The sequence below is a fragment of the Barbus barbus genome (genome assembly GCF_936440315.1).
Source record: "Barbus barbus genome assembly, chromosome: 26".
NCBI classification, from domain to species: Eukaryota; Metazoa; Chordata; class Actinopteri; order Cypriniformes; family Cyprinidae; genus Barbus; species Barbus barbus.
In genome coordinates this window covers 19,205,473-19,223,247 of record NC_136754.1, presented here as the reverse complement: position 1 = coordinate 19,223,247, position 17,775 = coordinate 19,205,473, and the positions used below count along the sequence as shown (strand labels likewise).

The 17,775-nt window shown below is 37.1% G+C and overlaps 2 protein-coding genes across 2 annotated transcripts; both read left to right on the top strand.

The window, feature by feature from the left end:
* The first annotated feature begins 988 nt into the window (after positions 1–988).
* LOC306846236 (holocytochrome c-type synthase-like) lies at positions 989–14,123 on the top strand. The gene is made up of 7 exons (XM_079379461.1): positions 989–1,074; positions 1,687–1,798; positions 11,587–11,762; positions 11,866–12,014; positions 12,129–12,248; positions 13,149–13,235; positions 13,386–14,123. The coding sequence occupies exons 1-7, from the start codon at positions 1,072–1,074 to the stop codon at positions 13,576–13,578; spliced, it is 840 nt and encodes a 279-aa protein (XP_079235587.1). The 5' UTR covers positions 989–1,071; the 3' UTR covers positions 13,579–14,123.
* Positions 14,124–14,745: 622 nt separating this feature from the next.
* rwdd3 (RWD domain containing 3) lies at positions 14,746–17,572 on the top strand. The gene is made up of 4 exons (XM_079378961.1): positions 14,746–14,933; positions 16,152–16,615; positions 16,851–16,963; positions 17,098–17,572. Exons 1-4 carry the CDS (start codon positions 14,849–14,851, stop codon positions 17,207–17,209), a joined length of 774 nt encoding a protein of 257 aa, XP_079235087.1. The 5' UTR covers positions 14,746–14,848; the 3' UTR covers positions 17,210–17,572.
* The last annotated feature ends 203 nt before the right edge of the window (positions 17,573–17,775 follow it).

The following is a 17,775-nucleotide window of genomic DNA, read 5'->3' as shown; positions in this document are numbered from 1 at the left end:
TAGAATTAAGGCAGTTCTGAAGGCGAAAGGGGGTCAAACACAGTATTAGTATGGTGTTCCTAATAATCCTTTAGGTGAGTGTATATGTCTGGAATGGAAAACATATCAGGTTGACACAATGTTATATAATATGTGTTTCTAAAATTCTATAACTTGATGCAGCCGTGTATAAGCTTTTTGCTTGTAATATGTGGTTTGTTGGTTGGATTTGGAATAATGACACTATTAGCCTATGTAAGCTTCAATAGGGGTAAGGCTTTTCAGGTTATTTATCATTATTTACTTAATAGTTATGTATGCGGTTAAAAAATCAACAATGATATGATTTTTGAAAAAGGTGTATGAGCTATTCCAACTGGAATGAATTTCTAAAAATTCTGTGATGTCAAAAATGCTCATGTAAGTGACCAGAGATGCGTGGTTCTGTGGTGTGACGATAATGTTTTAATCTGAATAAACAACATGGTTTTAATACGTTATTGTGCATGAGGTTGTAAGAGAACAAAGCCAGTTCTTTTATTTAAATTTTTACTTACAGGAACAATTCATTTTACTCACTACTGTGTTGTTTCGTTTGTGAACGAACGAATCTGTGTTTTTTTAACAAATCTTTTTAAGTGAGTCGTTTCTCATATCTTTCAAAACACGTGGCTGCTTTTCTGAATAAACAACACTTGAAAAGTCAGTCACTTTTGAGTATGAATAAGTAATTTAAAAAAAATTAATAAATTAATTTAATTAAGCCCTGAATAAATCTTTTTTAGTGAATTTTATATATTTTTAGAAAAACTTCCCCAGGAAGCAATTGATTAAAAACTTTATATTCAGAATATTTAGTGAACATTTAATTTAAGTAATTAATTCATTGTGTATCTTCAACTAATTTACACTAGACAATGTCATATTGAAATAGCCTAAATTAAAATAAAAATCGAAACTCTCCAATACTCTAGGGGGCAGTGTGCGTGTGTCTGTCCGAGCGTGCCACACACACGGCGTGATGCAATCACCCAGAGCATCGTGGGAAATGAGGCATGTTTCTAGTGTGAACGACATTGACAGCAGAGGTGAATGGTAAGTGTGCTTTACTGTTACATAGCGCTTGATCTTTCATTAGCGATATCTTGCTCATGTGATTTTAACAAAGGGCAATATGAACAATCTAAACAGTTAAAAACGCCGTATGGACAGACAGGTAACGTTACATCATTTTATCTTATGCTTCTGTCCTGTTCTATAAGTGTCTTGTGTAACTTTTGTTGCACAACTTCTCAAAAGCATAATTTTGTAATAATTGCTGCACATATCAATTATATATCAATGGACTGGGGTAGAAAGGAAGGCACATGTGGCTGTCAGATCTTCAGTGTATATTCACAGTGACATAACAGTCAGTCAGGTGTACAGTTTGCAACTACAAGACAAAAATGAGGACAACTGATGCCCCTTAAAGTCATGCTGACTCACAAAACCCGCATTTACTAATGCTAGAACATGCTAGTTGTGTTGAGTTGTTGATTTCAAGCATTTTATGTCCATTATACGATTTTATACATACTTGCATGCATAACATGCGTGTATGACAGCAACAATGTAAAATGTTAGGTCACTCAAAACTGACTGTGTTGACATAAATCTTAAAAAAGACATAAAATAACATAAAACATAATCTTTTTGTCTGGGAAGCTGATGGGAGACACTATGTCCAGCCCTACAGTGAAGGCAGAGGGCATCATGGTGCCAGACTTTGGCAGCGCACCACCACAAGGCTGTCCGATGCATCAAGATGTTAATAAAAGTAAGTCACAAGTACTTCAGTACAGTGTTTTTTTGTTTTGTTTTTTTAACATATGCAACAGTGGCGGATGCAGAACGTGACAGATGGGTGGGCCTGGATTAAGTCGAGGTGGGCCTGAATCTATGGGTGTTCCGAAATCAAGGCTGGGTTTCCCGATAACGTTGTCTCTTAGCGCGCTACGAAGACTCTTAAGGTATAACTTATAAAGGCATACCATTTCTAGGCGTGTTCCCCGAACAATACATTAGGAAGCTGCTTAAGATATACCTTCTTACGTGCGACTCTACCAGGTGCTGTCTGTGGTGATAGTGCTGAATTGGTTGATATCGATTCCACGGCTCCAGAATCAATTATTCTCTCATGCACGGGCTGCTTCACTGCGTTATGTGAGAAAGCGGTGTTCTTTATAAAATAATCACTTCAGAAATAGTTGAAATTGCATGTATTAGGATAGCCTAGCCTACATATTTTAAAATTGTATCATATATTGCTGCCACAATAACCATTTCAATTTTTTACGTGCTTTCTTCTAGTTCACATTTTTTGTTTGTTGTGGTGAAGCTGCGATGAAATATTGTTCTTGTAAATACTTTCCAGCATTTCAGTAAAAAAAAACAAAAAGTGTAGCCTAAATAAGAAGGTTTCGGGAAACGCTGAAACCTTGAGTCCTCTGACGTTACTAGGTGCTGTAGCATTAAAGAAAACTATTTAGGTTTATATATATGTTCAATATTATAATATATGTTTTTATTTATTTAATCTATTTTGGTTATGAAAAGTGAACACTGAACAGCATTATAAGAGGCGCAATATGACATGGTCAGACATGATTATGACCACTTCATAGGTTTGTTTTGTAGAAAGACTTTCTTTAAAGTGAATTTCGTTTTGTATAAATTGTATCTTAATTTTAATAAATTTTTCATCAACCAATTGCCTGGATTTAATGAATAAGAAGCAAATATACCAGACAATATAATCATGGAGGCGCCCGCGCGGTCACTTGCACTGCATGTTAACTGGAGCGCATCTCATCCTAACTTAACGAAACTCAGTGTATGCCTCACACAGACATGAGAAATACATCAAATGCACAAAGCTTGAAATGTCTTTAAACAAAATAATTCAAAACAAAAAAAAATTAAGGTTATAACGTGGTGTTATTCAAAATACGTTTTCCACTTGTCTAGTTCAGGGTGCTTGCAAGAAAAGTTCTCAAAGTGATCATAGCTGAAAGCTGCTCGGGAATACGTTTCTCATTAGAACCATACTGTAACGCAATGAAACGTTCAAACTGCTTTATAATGGTAAAAAAATAGTTTATTAGCCTACTTATTTTGTAATTTAAATTTAATCTAATGTCAAAACTGAGCTAAATACATAAGCCTATATAACATAGGCTATGGCTACCGAGCCAGGAACATATCATTCACAAAAAGGCAACATTGTGATAGTGCATAGGGAAGATCAATTAGAGAGCACGTAGCTCTAACAAAATAACAAAAAAACAACCACAACATAACACTCTATTCAGTGAACATTTAAAGAAATGACATGTTAACTGAACGAATATTTAGGCCCTGAACAAGAGGCTGAGGTCAACCCCCACGTACACGTTTAGCTTTCTAAAAAAGCAACATTATTTGAGCTCAGAGGCTCAAAGTAGCCTACTTAATAGTCCCATCCTGCTATCAAGCCACGGCCTACATGTAAAGAAAACCATGGCCTATACCTTACCCGGCTACACAAGGCGGAGTCGCCTGGGTTTTGAATTAAAGATGCTTATGATCTCATCATAATCCAGTGTTTCTGTCAGTTCTCTTTCGAAAGATAACAGGGTCAAATTGTTCAAGCGTTCAGTCACCATTAATGCTCTCAAGCGAGTGTTGATCCTGTGAGTAGCGGAGAAAAGTCTTTCAACACTGCAGGACGTCATGGGTAGTGTGATGATGGCCCTTAACAGACGGTTCATTCCGGGGAAAATATCAGCAGCGCAGGCATCCAACAATTCAATTAGTGAGGGCATTTTGTCTTTGTCAGCTTTGCCCTTGATGAATTGGGTAAAAAAGGCAAATTCCGCATCACAGACTGTTATCCCATACAAGCTGCAAGGAGATTTGATCAGTTCTTGTGTGCCAAAAGTGGTGGATCCTGGGATGAGGGCAGCTGAAGCTCGCATTATTCCGTAGGTGTCGTCTTTAAATCGGCTGTTCAATTCAGCCATCTCGTTATCCAGAATACAGTTCCAGAGTGCTCTCAGATCACCATTATTCTTGATAGCGGATGTTTTTCCCAATGTTGTGGTGACAATAGACTGACTAAACTTTGCATGCAGCTTTCGCTCACGAGACATTATCAGATCCCAGCATGCTATCTCGTATTTATCCATCAACTCCTCCGTCAATCTGAGAACTTTGTCAAAGTCACCATCTGAATCATCTCGAAAAGTGGCAAGGGTGGCTTTCAATGTTTCAATTAAGGAGATGCAGTCTGTCACACAGATTGCTGGACTTTGCAGCCCCTTTGTGGCAAAATCGCTGCACTGAAACAACTTGCAAAACACAACAATCATGAAAATGAACTTTTTTGTTTGCATCTGTTGTAATAGGTTATCTGCATCTAGTTTTGTCGGTCCGCTTGTCTCAGAATACTCAGCAAGAGTCTCAAGTAACACGTCTAGCATTTCTAAAACTTTATGAACAGATCCTGATTTAGAGCTCCACCTGGTGTCACATGACCTTTCCAGTTCCTTGCATGGGCGTTCTGGATGCATTTCCTTCTGAAGTTCCACAAACCGAGCGTGCCTCTGGGCCCCAGTGAAGAAGTTGTGTATCTGATTGATGACAGTGAAAAAAGTACTGACGTGTCCAGATGATTCCGCAGCAGCACAAAGCACTAAATTCAGTCTGTGGGAATTACAGTGTACATACACAGCTTTGGGAAATGTCTCTTTTAAGATAGATTGAACGCCTCCTCTGTGCCCAGACATGACCGATGCCCCATCAAAACAGAACCCGACACAGAGAGAAGGGTCCAAACCAAGTGGTTCTAGAATTTCAAGGATCCTCTGCGATATTCCTTGAGCAGACAGGTCAGCTGTTTTGACAAAGCCCAGCGCTAGTTCTTTGATTGTCCCACTATGGATAAATCAAACACAGACAGCAACTAGCTCGCGTTTCGAAACATCTTTAAACTCATCTGCAAGTATGGCAAAATATGTGGGACTAGGCTGTTCTTGCATCTCCGTTTTTATCTTCCTGAGTAGAAGTGAAGCGGCAGCCTCAAGCAGCTCGTCCTGAATGTGGTGGGACATGAGTGTAGCATTTCGTGGCAGTTCAACAAGTTTTTTTTTTATTTCTGGGTCGTACTTCGATATAAACTCGAATAGCTCCAAAAAATTCCCCTTGTTTAACGCTTCCTGAGTTTCCCGGTGCCCTCTCAGGGGTATCTCCATTTTGGCACACTGCATGACAACATCCAGCACAACTTTGATGTGCTGTCGATTACGTTCAATGAACGAAATGGAATCTCCGTGCATCTGATTTAATACAGTACCGCTGCCTTGTTGCGCATGACTTTGTTTGTAGGAGAGTAATTTTACAAGTGCAGAAGCATGTAGCTTGCTAGACTGATGCTTCTCACAGACCTGGCCGATATGTTTCCAATTTTTGAAACCCTCTTTAGTAAAAGTCCCCTCAGTGTGCTGTTCAGGAAAATGCCGACAGGCTTTACAAAAAATCAGGTCTTTCGACTGGCTATATTCAATCCAGTTGAACCTTTCATACCACTTGGCGTTGAAGCTTCGATATTTCCCATCAATTATGGTACTCGGGAGTAGATGAGGTTGGGTAGCAGGTTCCCCCAGAGCGGACAGATCCGACGGTGCAATTAATTGTAGCAGTGAACGTCGATTAGCCATAGGCAGATCTGCTTGCCGGTTAGCATCAGTGGAGGTCGTCGGTTCGGAGTTAATCTCCGCTCCATTCTCAGAGCCAGCGGTTGTTCCATTACGATCCACAGATTGGTCCTCCAAATAATTATTAATCTCAATACGAGGTTTTTTAAAAAAAATGAGTGAGAGTAACTTGTTTGGCCATACTAAGAAAAATCAAGATACCGTAAACTTCTAGCGAACGTTATAACCGTTGGTTGTTCGCGTCATAGATGGTTCGCGCCAGATTACAATAGAGCGTGCTACGTTGATGTTGCATTGACCAATGAAAACACATCACCAACACACTTAAATTTTAAAGTTATCAGGCTTGCTTATAATTTTACTGTTTTTAACATAACATGTTATAGATGAAATACACCACATAAAGTAGTATCCATGTTTAACAATACAGAGTAGTATTTTATTTTATTTTTTTATTTCTGATTGGGCGGGCCAGCTGTCAATGTGGGCAGGCCCAGGCCCGTCCAGGCCCACCCACAGCTCCGTGCCTGATATGCAATAGGGCTGCAACTAGGAGTGTGCGATATTGAAAAAAAAACAATCTTGACTTTTTTTGATTTTTACCTTTAATAAAGCAATTTTTCCTGAAAGTGTACATCTTTTTAGTCAAATTGTTACATTTAATCAGTCAATTATGATAATACATATTTAGGCTGTTACCAAACAAATGAAACTAGTATCATCAAAATGAATCTTTGCAGAAGTTGCATCTGAAGTGGCATTTAGATGTATTTACACACTATTTAATGCAGCTCAGCGGGCCATGGAGTGCTTTAACCAGTTACAAATGACTTTAAATGTGAAATTAAAACCACCAGTTGCTGGCAGAAAGTCACTGTTAATAAGTGAGTCACTATCTTGTTGCTTAGAGACGCAAAACAGTGCTGTAGCTGTTTGAAATAATTTTTGTCGGCAAAATGGAGCAAAAACAGGCAATATGGTGTCTAAAACGTAAGTCTCAACTTATTGTTTACTGAACTGTTGTATAAATTTATTAGCTATCTCTAAATGTACATTTTAATGCGTGTTTGCAATATTTGGCAGGACATATGCTGAAAACACAAATTCTTTTCTAAATAATCTGACAAATTATTTAAAAAATGTTAAAAACCATATTATTGTACTAAACTAAATGATTACATTCTATTCCACATTAATTTTCCTGTATACAGTGAGGTCAATAAGTATTTGATCACCCTGTGATTTCGCAAGTTCTCTTACTTAGAAATCATGGAGAGGTCTACAATTTTCAGCATAGGTGCATTTCCACTGTGAGAGACAGAATCTAAAAATAAAAATCCGGAAATCACATTGTATGATTTTTTAACAATTTATTTGTGAATTACTGTGTCAGATAAGTATTTGATCACTTGCTTATCCGCCAGATTTCTGACCCTCAAAGACCTGTTATTTTGCTTTTAAATAGTCCAGCTACACTCTGCTCATGATTCTAAATTAGTAGCAACTGTTTGAGGTCGTTAGCTGTCATAAAGACACCTGTGCACCCCACAATCAGCCAAAGTATAAGTAGCAACATGGGCAAATAATACCATCATCCCAATAATACCATACCTACAGTGAAGCATGGGGCTGGAAGCATCATGCTCTGGGGGTGTTTTTCTGCACAGGGGACAGGACGACTGCACTGTATTAAGGAGAGGATGAACTGGGCCATGTATTGTGACATATTAGGCAAAAACCTCCTTCCCTCAGTCAGAACATTAAAAATGGGTCATGGCTGGGTCTTCCAACATGACAATGACCCAAAGCACACAGCCAGGAAAACCAAGGAGTGGCTCCATAAGAAGCATATCAAGGTTCTGGAGTGGCCTAGCCAGTCTCCAGACCTAAATCCAATAGAAAATCTTTGGAGGGAGCTGAAACTCCGTGTTGCTCAGCAACAGCCCCGAAACCTGACAGATCTAGAGAAGATCTGTATGGAGGAGTGGGCCAAAATCCCTCCTGCAGTGTGTGCAAACCTGGTGAAGAACTACAGGAACCGTTTGACCTCTGTAATTGTTAACAAAGGCTTCTGTACCAAATATTAAAAATGTTTTACTCAAGTGATCAAATACTTATTTGACACAGTAATTCACAAATAAATTGTTAAAAAAATCATACAATGTGATTTCCGGATTTTTATTTTTAGATTCTGTCTCTCACAGTGGAAATGCACCTATGCTGAAAATTGTAGACCCCTCCATGATTTCTAAGTAAGAGAACTTGCAAAATCACAGGGTGATCAAATACTTATTGACCTCACTGTATAATTATATATAGTTTTTTAATACTGGTTACGCCAATTGACACAAACCAGTTACACCACCTGACCATGTTGCTTCTACAGCCAAAGGCCATTGTTTGTTGAAGAAACTGACACTGAAAATCAAGCATGACTGTCAACAAGTTCAGCTGAAGTGTTTTTTTTTCTTTCAGTGCTAAAAAAAAAAAATTCTGCCAACACGAAATTATTATAGTGATGAACAGTGAACTCATGTCTCGTATTGTAATTTTCATATTGTAATTTCGTATTTTATTGTGGCATATATCGGGGGGAAAAGGGGCTCTTATATCATATTAATTATAAAATGTCAGAAATTTTATAAATTGTATTTTACAGATGTAAATTGTAATCTTTGGTTAACATTTTTATCACTGAATTTATGTTCAAATGTACTCACTCACTTCCTTCTGCTACATTAAATAATTTATGTATATTACATTATATTATATGATACTATAGATAGCTTAAAGGGATAGTTCACCAAAAACTTTAAATTTCCCCATGACCCGCCCTCCCCACCTTTAAGCCATCCTAGGTGTACAGTATATCACTTTCTTCTTTCAAATTAATACAATTGGAGTGACATTAAAAGTGAATGGGTGATATTCAATAGTCCAATAAACGTCCATCCATCATAAAAAAAAAAGTGCTCCAGACGGCTCCAGGGGTTAATAAAGGCCTCCTGAAGCGAATCAATGCACTTTTGAAGAAAAATATCCATATTTAAAACTTTCTAAACTGTAATAGCTTCTGCTATCTATCATACTTGCGTTCACGAGAGAATGACATTCCAGCGGATGATGTAGGATGTAGACATAGCGTAACCACTGGTGATAATATGCAAGGCTCATGAGAACCAAGTTTTGTTTACAGCAAAGGAAAAATCTCCTTTTGGCTTATATTGAGTATTAAAAAAATATATTAAATCCTTCAACATTTTTCTTTACAAATCCTCATTTTGTACTTCTAATTTGTGACCAGTGCTTTGTTTTGCTCTCTCCGCTACGATTCCATGTTCGTCACTTCTCACCAGAGCTTATGCTATGCCTACGTCATCCGCTGGAACGCCACTCTCGTGAACGCATCTATGGCAGTTAGCAGAAGCTAGAAATTACAGTTTATAAAGTTTTAAATATGGATATTTTGCTAACAAAAGCACATTGATTCGCTTCACGAGGCCTTTATTAACCACTGGAGCTGTCTGGAGCATTTTTTTATGATGGATATATGCAGTTTATTGGACTTCTGTTGGACTACTGAATATCACCCATCCACTGCCATTATAATGCTTGGAAAAGCCAGGACATTTTTTAGTAAAATGCTGATTGTATTCATCTGAAAGTAGAAAGTCATATGCACCTTGGATGGCTTGAAGGTGAGTAAATCAGGTGGTAATTTTCATTCTTGGGTGAACTGTCCCTTTAAAAGTTTAAGTGAATGGAATAGAAATATGCATTAAAGCTAGCCCAAGCATTTCAAAAACACTAATGTTGTGCAACAATTATTTTATCCTAAACTTACAGCGCTTTAATAATAAAGTTGTAGATAAAGAACCACTTTCTCAAAAAAATATAACATTTAACACTTGAAAATAGTTTCAAATAGTAGGTTAGTTTATATTACATCTTAAATCAGCACCATAAACTAGTGATATTTGACTAAATTGGCCAATAACAGAAAGGCTTGTAATAGGAGTCAAATGGAGTAACCGGTTAGACCACTTGACATTTCAATTTAAAATCAAATTTGACAGGCATTATCATGGACACTGATGCAAGTACATGGCCTTGGTGGGAACATTTCAAATGTAATTTTTAAAGTTAATACTCATTTTCATAATAATGATGAATTATCAATGTATTTCTGAGGTCATACCATTTGACATGTATACCTAACAATACCTGACCATACGCTAAAAATGACAAATTATCTCACATTTTAAAGAGAGATACTAACCTTTGCATGCAACAGTTAGTATCACCAGAGGTCCTTCTCTGTGATATAATTTCCTGTCATATGATCTTCTTGCAAAATATTAACAAAATGGATCCTTGAATAGGGGTTACACCACCTTGACACTCAAGGAATTTGTCTTGACTCCCCTAATTCCCCAAATTAATTATAATATTTAGAACAATGGTGCTCCATTTACTTTTATTTACTATTAAATAGTACTAATGTACGGTTATGCCAGTAGCTGATCTGGTGTTTTATTGAGAATTTCACCTTTTTTAAATAAGATACATTTTTCGGTACAATGTTTTTACAGTTACACCACATTGACATTTTTGCAATAATCCCCCAAATATTATCTCAAAATTAATTAAAACCAGAAATTTTAAACTTGGTCCACAAAAAAGAGAATGTATGCAATTAATTTGCATATTTATTTTGACATTTTAACCCTTTTAAATTTAATTAAACCATATGGACACAAAAAAATTAGCGCCACGTCATTGACCCAAATATATACATTTTCTGCCCCCATATCTTGAATTTTGCGATCATTCTTAATGCATTTTAATAGATGAATCATTCAGTGAATGAACACACTCTAAATGTGCACGTGCACTGTTTAACCCCCTTCATCACCACGTAGGCTAATGTAACTTACGCGTGCACTCTGAGTCTGTAGGTGTTCCCCTTCATTTCGGTCACTCTACATTGCTTTGGGAAATACCTTTTCCTCGAATACTACTGAAGCCTTATTGAATCACGCCAGTGAAACTGGCCAATGGCGTTCAAGCGCGCAAAATATGTGCACTTTTCATGATTAATTATCATTAATTTTATTTTATGCAGAGATCTTCTACCCTGTTTCTAGAGACCCACGATGTTGATGTTTGAAATCACCAAAACAAACACGCTCCTATTTTAAAATCTCCGCCTCACATGTACGTACACAACCCTGGCATAACAACGATCGCGGAAGCAAGCGAAGATGACAGACAAGCATATTCAAACAAAAGCCAGCAGTTCATTTGTGTGAAACAATGCAAAATCAACGTTACTCACCTATCAAGAAAAAACAACGCAACCTCTGCATCCGATTCCTGGCCTTCCAGCTCCTTGAGTTCTCTCCAGCGCTGGAGTCCTACCTCTTGGCTGATCGTAACCCTTCTTTTAATGTTTTGTTCCTTCGATATTTTCCTCTTTTTATCTTCCAGTTCTCTCTAGTCGATCTGATAATATCCGTCCTGTACACTCAAATTGAGCGCTCTCTTCTCTGTCATTACAAGGCACGCCCCCTTACTGCTGATTGGCTGCAAGTGTGTTTTGGGACATGGTCCAACACGGCGGTCAAAATAATTTTTCAAAAATTGCTTTGTGCACCTTTAATACACCTGGCTATGAGTTTCTAGTAATCCCGAAGACCTTGATGAGCTGCTTTGGGTGTGTTTGATTAGGGTTAGAGCTAAACTCTGCAGGACAGTGGCCCTCCAGGAGCAGGGTTGAAGGTTCTTTTTAGCGATTACTTGTTGCAGCCCTCATATACATAAACATAATGTTGATGTTCTCCTTAGTTTTTGTACTTAATATTTCCAACAGGTGCCCCTCCACCAGAATGCCCAATGCATCAGGCATCTGCACCTGTAAGCGATAAGCTAAAGAAAGTGCCAGATGTACCAGCACATCAGGACAGGGCTTATGAATTTGTAGAGTGTCCTATGAGAGCTGCCAATGGGGCTAAACCCACAATGTCTGACATCAATCCAGCAAACATGGTAATTTGCCCTATTGAAATTGGTTACCTAATACCTAGAAGCCTAGATGTAGCGAGTTTCTCTTTTCTACCATTTAGCCTCATTTATTTACTGTTCTCTATAGATGCCACCACCTAACCAGCAACCTTCATCTGGTCAACCGTTTCCCCTTTCTGTTGTAAGAGAGGAATCTACCATCCCTCGTGGTGGATCTGAGCAAAAGTGGGTTTATCCCTCAGAGCAGATGTTCTGGAATGCCATGCTGAGGAAGGGGTGAGTTCTGATGGTGAACATAGCAGACAGAGCAACGGAGATCTGTATATGTCCAAAATTCAGAAACATATAGTATCATCAACTTTATTGCTTCATGACTCCAACTTTCAACAGATGGCGCTGGAACAATGGTGACATCAACAATAAAGATATGACAAACATCATTAGGATTCACAACCAGAATAATGAGCAAGCCTGGCAGGAAATCCTGAGATGGGAGAAGCTCCATTCAAAGTAAGTCACATGTTAATGGAATGGTTCACCCAAAAATGCAAACTTGCTAAAAATTTACTCACACTCAGGCCATCCAAGATGTAGACGAGTTTGTTTCTTCATCAGAATAGATTTGGATATATGCGCGTTACATCACTTGCTCACATTGGATCCTCTGCAGTGAATGGGTGCCGTCAGAACCAGAGTCCAAACAGCGGATAAAAACATCACAATAATCCACAAATAATCCACCTGACTTCAGTCCATCAGTTAACATCTGGTGAAGTGAAAGTTGTGTGTCCGGCTAAAATACTGGTCTTCTGTCCATAATATTCCTTTCTCTAAGGAAAAGTTATCTCGTCTGTATGAGGAGAAAAATTTGCACAGATCAAGTACTGTTTGTGAAAACAGCCCAAACCGCTTCTAATTTAATACGTTGGTAGATTTTGATGCAAGAAAACAAAAGAGAATGGACTTTTTCACTGGAGGACGTGTTATTATGAATTACGGAGTGGTATATTGGCCTAAAGTGAAAGTTTAAAGTTAAAACTGCTTAATGATGGTTTTGTTTCTTACAAACACCCAGCTTTTCATTTCATAGTATGTTAATTGATGGACTGGAGTCATGTGGATTACTTGTGGATTATTAGGATTTGTTTTTTGCAATCAGCTGTTTGAACTCTCATTCTGACGGCACCCATTCACTGTAGAGGATCCGTTGGTGAACAAGTGATGTAATTTGAGTCTGTTCTGCTTAAGAAATAAACTCATCCTAGGTATTAGGTAACCATCCACATATTGAATGCCCTGAGGGTGAGTACAATATTGCATATAAAAGCAACTATTGCTTTAAAAGCAACTGTGTATCCTCACATGCCACCAAGTAGATGAGTCCTGATGTTCTTCTGTTGTCTTCCCCAGAGAATGCCCATGTGGACCTTCTCTTTTAAGGTTTGGTGGAAAAGCAAAAGACTTTTCACCCAGAGCCAGATTCCGTCACTGGATGGGGTAAGTCATTATATCCCTTAATAAAATTTATTTGATGTTCAGTTTGTGCTTCAGATCTTCCTCTGCATAAAACTTCTGTGATCATCTTCAGGAAAATATAAGTGGAATGGCAATTCAGTGATAAATTGCTTTTGGTGTTCTGTGTTGTAGGCAAGAGCTACCATTTGACAGGCACGACTGGATTATTGACCGGTGTGGAAAAGAGGTCAGATATGTGATAGACTACTATGATGGAGGCCAGGTGGCCAAGCACACTATCCTTGACGTGCGTCCAGCCTTTGATTCCTTAGAAGCTGTTTGGGACCGTATGAAAGTGGCCTGGTGGCGCTGGACCTCCACATAAATTTTCTTTTGTGATCTTTAGGCATAATGGAACTGATATTGATATAGCTTAGTCTGTGGAAGCTTTTTTTGACATGTTCTTTGTTTAAATGAATCCAGAATGACCTTATATCATTGTGTTCCTGTCGTGAATTTGGTATGTGCATATTTTCAAGACTGATAATTTCAAAAGCTGCTGTAGTGGCACTGTGTGCTGTTGTAGGAGTACAGTGTCATACAATTAAAAAAGTAGCAGCAAAACATCTTTTAGTAGCGTTATGAAGGCACTCTGAAGTGTGAAAATAAAATGTAAAGTATGACTTTAGAAACTAATGCTGACAGATACATTTTGCTTTCTTGTTTTATTTTAAAATATTTACAATGTTAACCATCCAAAATGACAGAATCCGTTAATAGGCAGATACTTTTTTTTTTTTTTCCTGCTTTCTCGCTTAACAATTATATTTATTTTACTGTGATGTCAGTTGTTAAAATAATTGTGTCCATTAATTTTTTTAATTTTTTGGAATGTACAAATAAAATGATGTTTAACGATTGTCAAACGATTAATTTAAGAAAAATTTTATGTTTATATATTAAATATACTTATAATATAAAATATAAGTATAAATGTACACATGAAAATATTTTCAAAATACATACATGCATGTGTTTGTATTTATATATACATAATAAATATACACAGTACGCATACATATATTATGTAAACAAAAACTTTTATTTTGGATGCGATTAATACTATATTACTATTAAAAACAAAGTTAGACAAGACCATTTATGTCTGTAGTTGGTGTGTAAATTCATTAAGTTAATTTTATTTAAATGCTGTAATTTGTATTTGAGCTTCCCGGAAATTGCACTTTTGTGCAGTTCTATAGGCGTAATGCTTTTTATACTATACAAACTGTATTTTCTATCGCCCTACACCTAAACCTACCCCTTACAGGAGACTTTGTGCATTTTTACTTTCTCAAAAAAAACATTCTGTATGATTTATAAGCCTTTTGAAAAATGGGGGAAAATGTCCTCACAAGTCACCTTCTCCTTGTAATACTTATGTCATACCCATGTCGTTATACAAATTTGAGTCCTCCTGTCACAAACACACACACCACATGTTGAAAAGTGCTTTATGCACAACACGTTGTCAGGCGGAACTGATTTCTGTGGTAGTGTTTCTACACGGAATATGAAAACGTAGTTCAATAACAAACCGATCAGATGTGAACACTTAAAATCATAATGTGGAGTTTCGTACATGGACTGCAAAGATGTCGAAGGAAGCGTCTGAAGAAATATCGGTTTTATCTGCCATATACTGCGAACATGACGAGTTCGAGCTGTTAGAAGAGTCACGTGAGTCTGGAATTTATTACTCTTATAGTTAATGTGTGTTTTTGTAGTCTTCACAACAAAGTTGTGATAACTTAGTATTATATTCCACTGTTATATACAATACTGAAACAATCAGAAAGCCTCTTACACAGTATGAAGTAGATCCATTCGATATTACTTTAAAATTGGTTTACAGTTACGTTAGTAATAATAACTTTACGTTAGTGACTAACGTTACGGTCTTTTGATATGAACTTGGTTACTGTGGTACAATTTTGTAGTGTTGTAATGTAAACTTATGGTCATTCAAGTCTTTTATTTTTTTTTATTTTTTTTTTCCAAGAACATTTTACCAATTCCAAACCACATCAATCTTAAATATCCATATCCTATCCTGAAAAGTCTTGTCTTGCAGAGATTGACTAAAATGAGCTCCTAACAGCAGATTCAGGAAGATAAATTCTTCAAACAGTGGTACAAGAGGATGGGGTGCTTGTCCTTCAAGAGTCACTGTCAAAATCTGTCTATAAAGCTAATACAAAATCAGTCTTTCAGTATTTCACAACGCTTCAGCATGTTATTCTTATTAAGTGAGGGTCATTTTAAAGATTTTTTTACCCAAGCGAAGTCTCAGAGTACCTGACACATTGCACTTCTGGAGACTCCAGGAAGGTTGAAGTTCTGGAAAATGATGGCGCTGGAGACTAAATGGTTCCTGATGTTTCTCACCTAAATTCTTATTTTTAATATAACATGTCTTTTCTTCTCCACCTGTTTTTTTCTGACCGTGCCAATGAGCATTTAGCTGCCCAATGGTCATGCCTTAACTTTGCAAATTCTATTATTGCATTAGTATTGCATCCTTCTCATGGGCATTTAATAATTTGTAACTTTTCGATCTCCTTTTTTTGGCTCATTTTATCTGTAAAAGAAAACCTGCCTAATAATTCTGCACACTTGGATATGAGGAGTTTCTGACTTTCAGCCTTCATGGACAATTATATATCACTTATAAATGATTAAATTCAAAATCAATAGTAGTAATTAAAATTGATGTGGTTTGGAATTGTTAAAATGTTCTTGAAAAAAAAAAAAAAAAAAATCAACTTGCCTAATAATTCTGCACGCATATGTTTTTGTAGATCATAATCTATTTGTATGGACAAATAAAAAAGTTCTAACCCCATAATTGTATTGCCTGTTCTGTTAAAATCTCATGTTATGTTTGTTTAAATGCAGCTGAGAGGGGAATTGTCTACTGCATACACACACTGATTGAAAGAAACAATGAGAAGACACCACTAGCCCTAACGTTCCACATCTGTCCTGACTACCCTCACACCCCTCCAGATGTCAGCATCACTTCCAGCCACTTATCAAGAAAACAGTGTCAAGACCTGAGGCTGCATTTACTGGAAACCGCACGATCACTTCCACCAGAGCCCATGGTCCATGACTTAATGCTGTGGCTTCAGGAAAACTTCTCCGACTTAATCAAAGCATCAAGCTGCGATTCAGTGGGGATCAGACCAGAATCCACGGAAGAAACCTGGACTGCTTTACTACATTTAGATCACATGAGGTCCAAAGCAAAATACATCAAACTGATCGAAAAATGGGCTTCAGAGCTGTGTCTCACTGGGAGACTCTTTACGGGGAAGCCGATATTGATTCTTCTGCAAGGAAGAAAGGAAAATATTAAAGTATGAGTACAAAATCATATAGAACATATTCCTAAACAGTAAGATTTTCATTTTCCCAGACAGTTGATTCAGTAACTTATATAAATGCCAAAGCCATCATTGGATTTTATGGACTTTTTTTGTTTGTTTGTTTTTTATTAATTTCTCATATGATTCCTGTCTGTTTATAGAGTATTTGATTTGGTTTTTAATTATTTGTGTTTTCATTCTAATGATGACATGCTAATCTGACTAGGAATACATCCACCTTCAGAAGACCGTTAAAGTTGATGTCGATTCTTCAGGGAAACGCTGTAAGGAAAAGATGATGAGTGTCCTGTGTGAGATTCCACAGCCAGAGAAGATAATGTAAGCATATACAGTGCCTACTTTTTAAACGCATCTTTTTACATTTTGTATGATATTTTGTGTATTATATTTACTCCACTGTTAATTGTGTCACAGCTGACTTTTTTCCCCCACCACCTTTTTTTTTTTTTTAGGATGTCTACATTTGAAGTAAAAGACATTTTATCACTTGACGACCTCAAAAGGGAGTTTGATCTTATTGGACTGACTGAGCTTTATAAGCAGTTTGTGTCCTCACTCATCTGACAGGAAGCTGCTGTTTAACACACTCTCTCTCCACTGGGTGGCGCCGGACTCATTTACTGTGTATTGCTCTTTGATGGAATCCCATCATAAAAGCATCATGCATTTTTCTCATGGAGCATACAATGTAAAATATTCCGTCTTATATTCTCAGATGACATGTCTCCTCATAGAGTTGGACAGGTGAAAATGTTCACATCAACATCAAACAACATCAAAATAAAATGTATGGTAAAATTACTTTTGGTTGTCATCGCTGAGGTGTACGACAAAATCTCAACAACCCATATTAACCCTCTCAGTTGTAAATGCATGGTGTAAAGAGTTTATTTATTTATTATTATAATTAAATTGCCTGTTTTCTGTAAATATATTTGAGGAATAGTTCACCCAAAAAAGAAAGCTGGCCATCCAAGATGTAGATGAATTTGTTTCTTCATCAGAACAGATATAGGTGTATGGGTGCCATCAGAATAAGAGTTCAAAGAGCTGATAAAAACATCACAATAATCCACACAACTCCAGTCAATCAATTAACATCTTGTGAAGTGGAAAGCTGTGTGTTTATA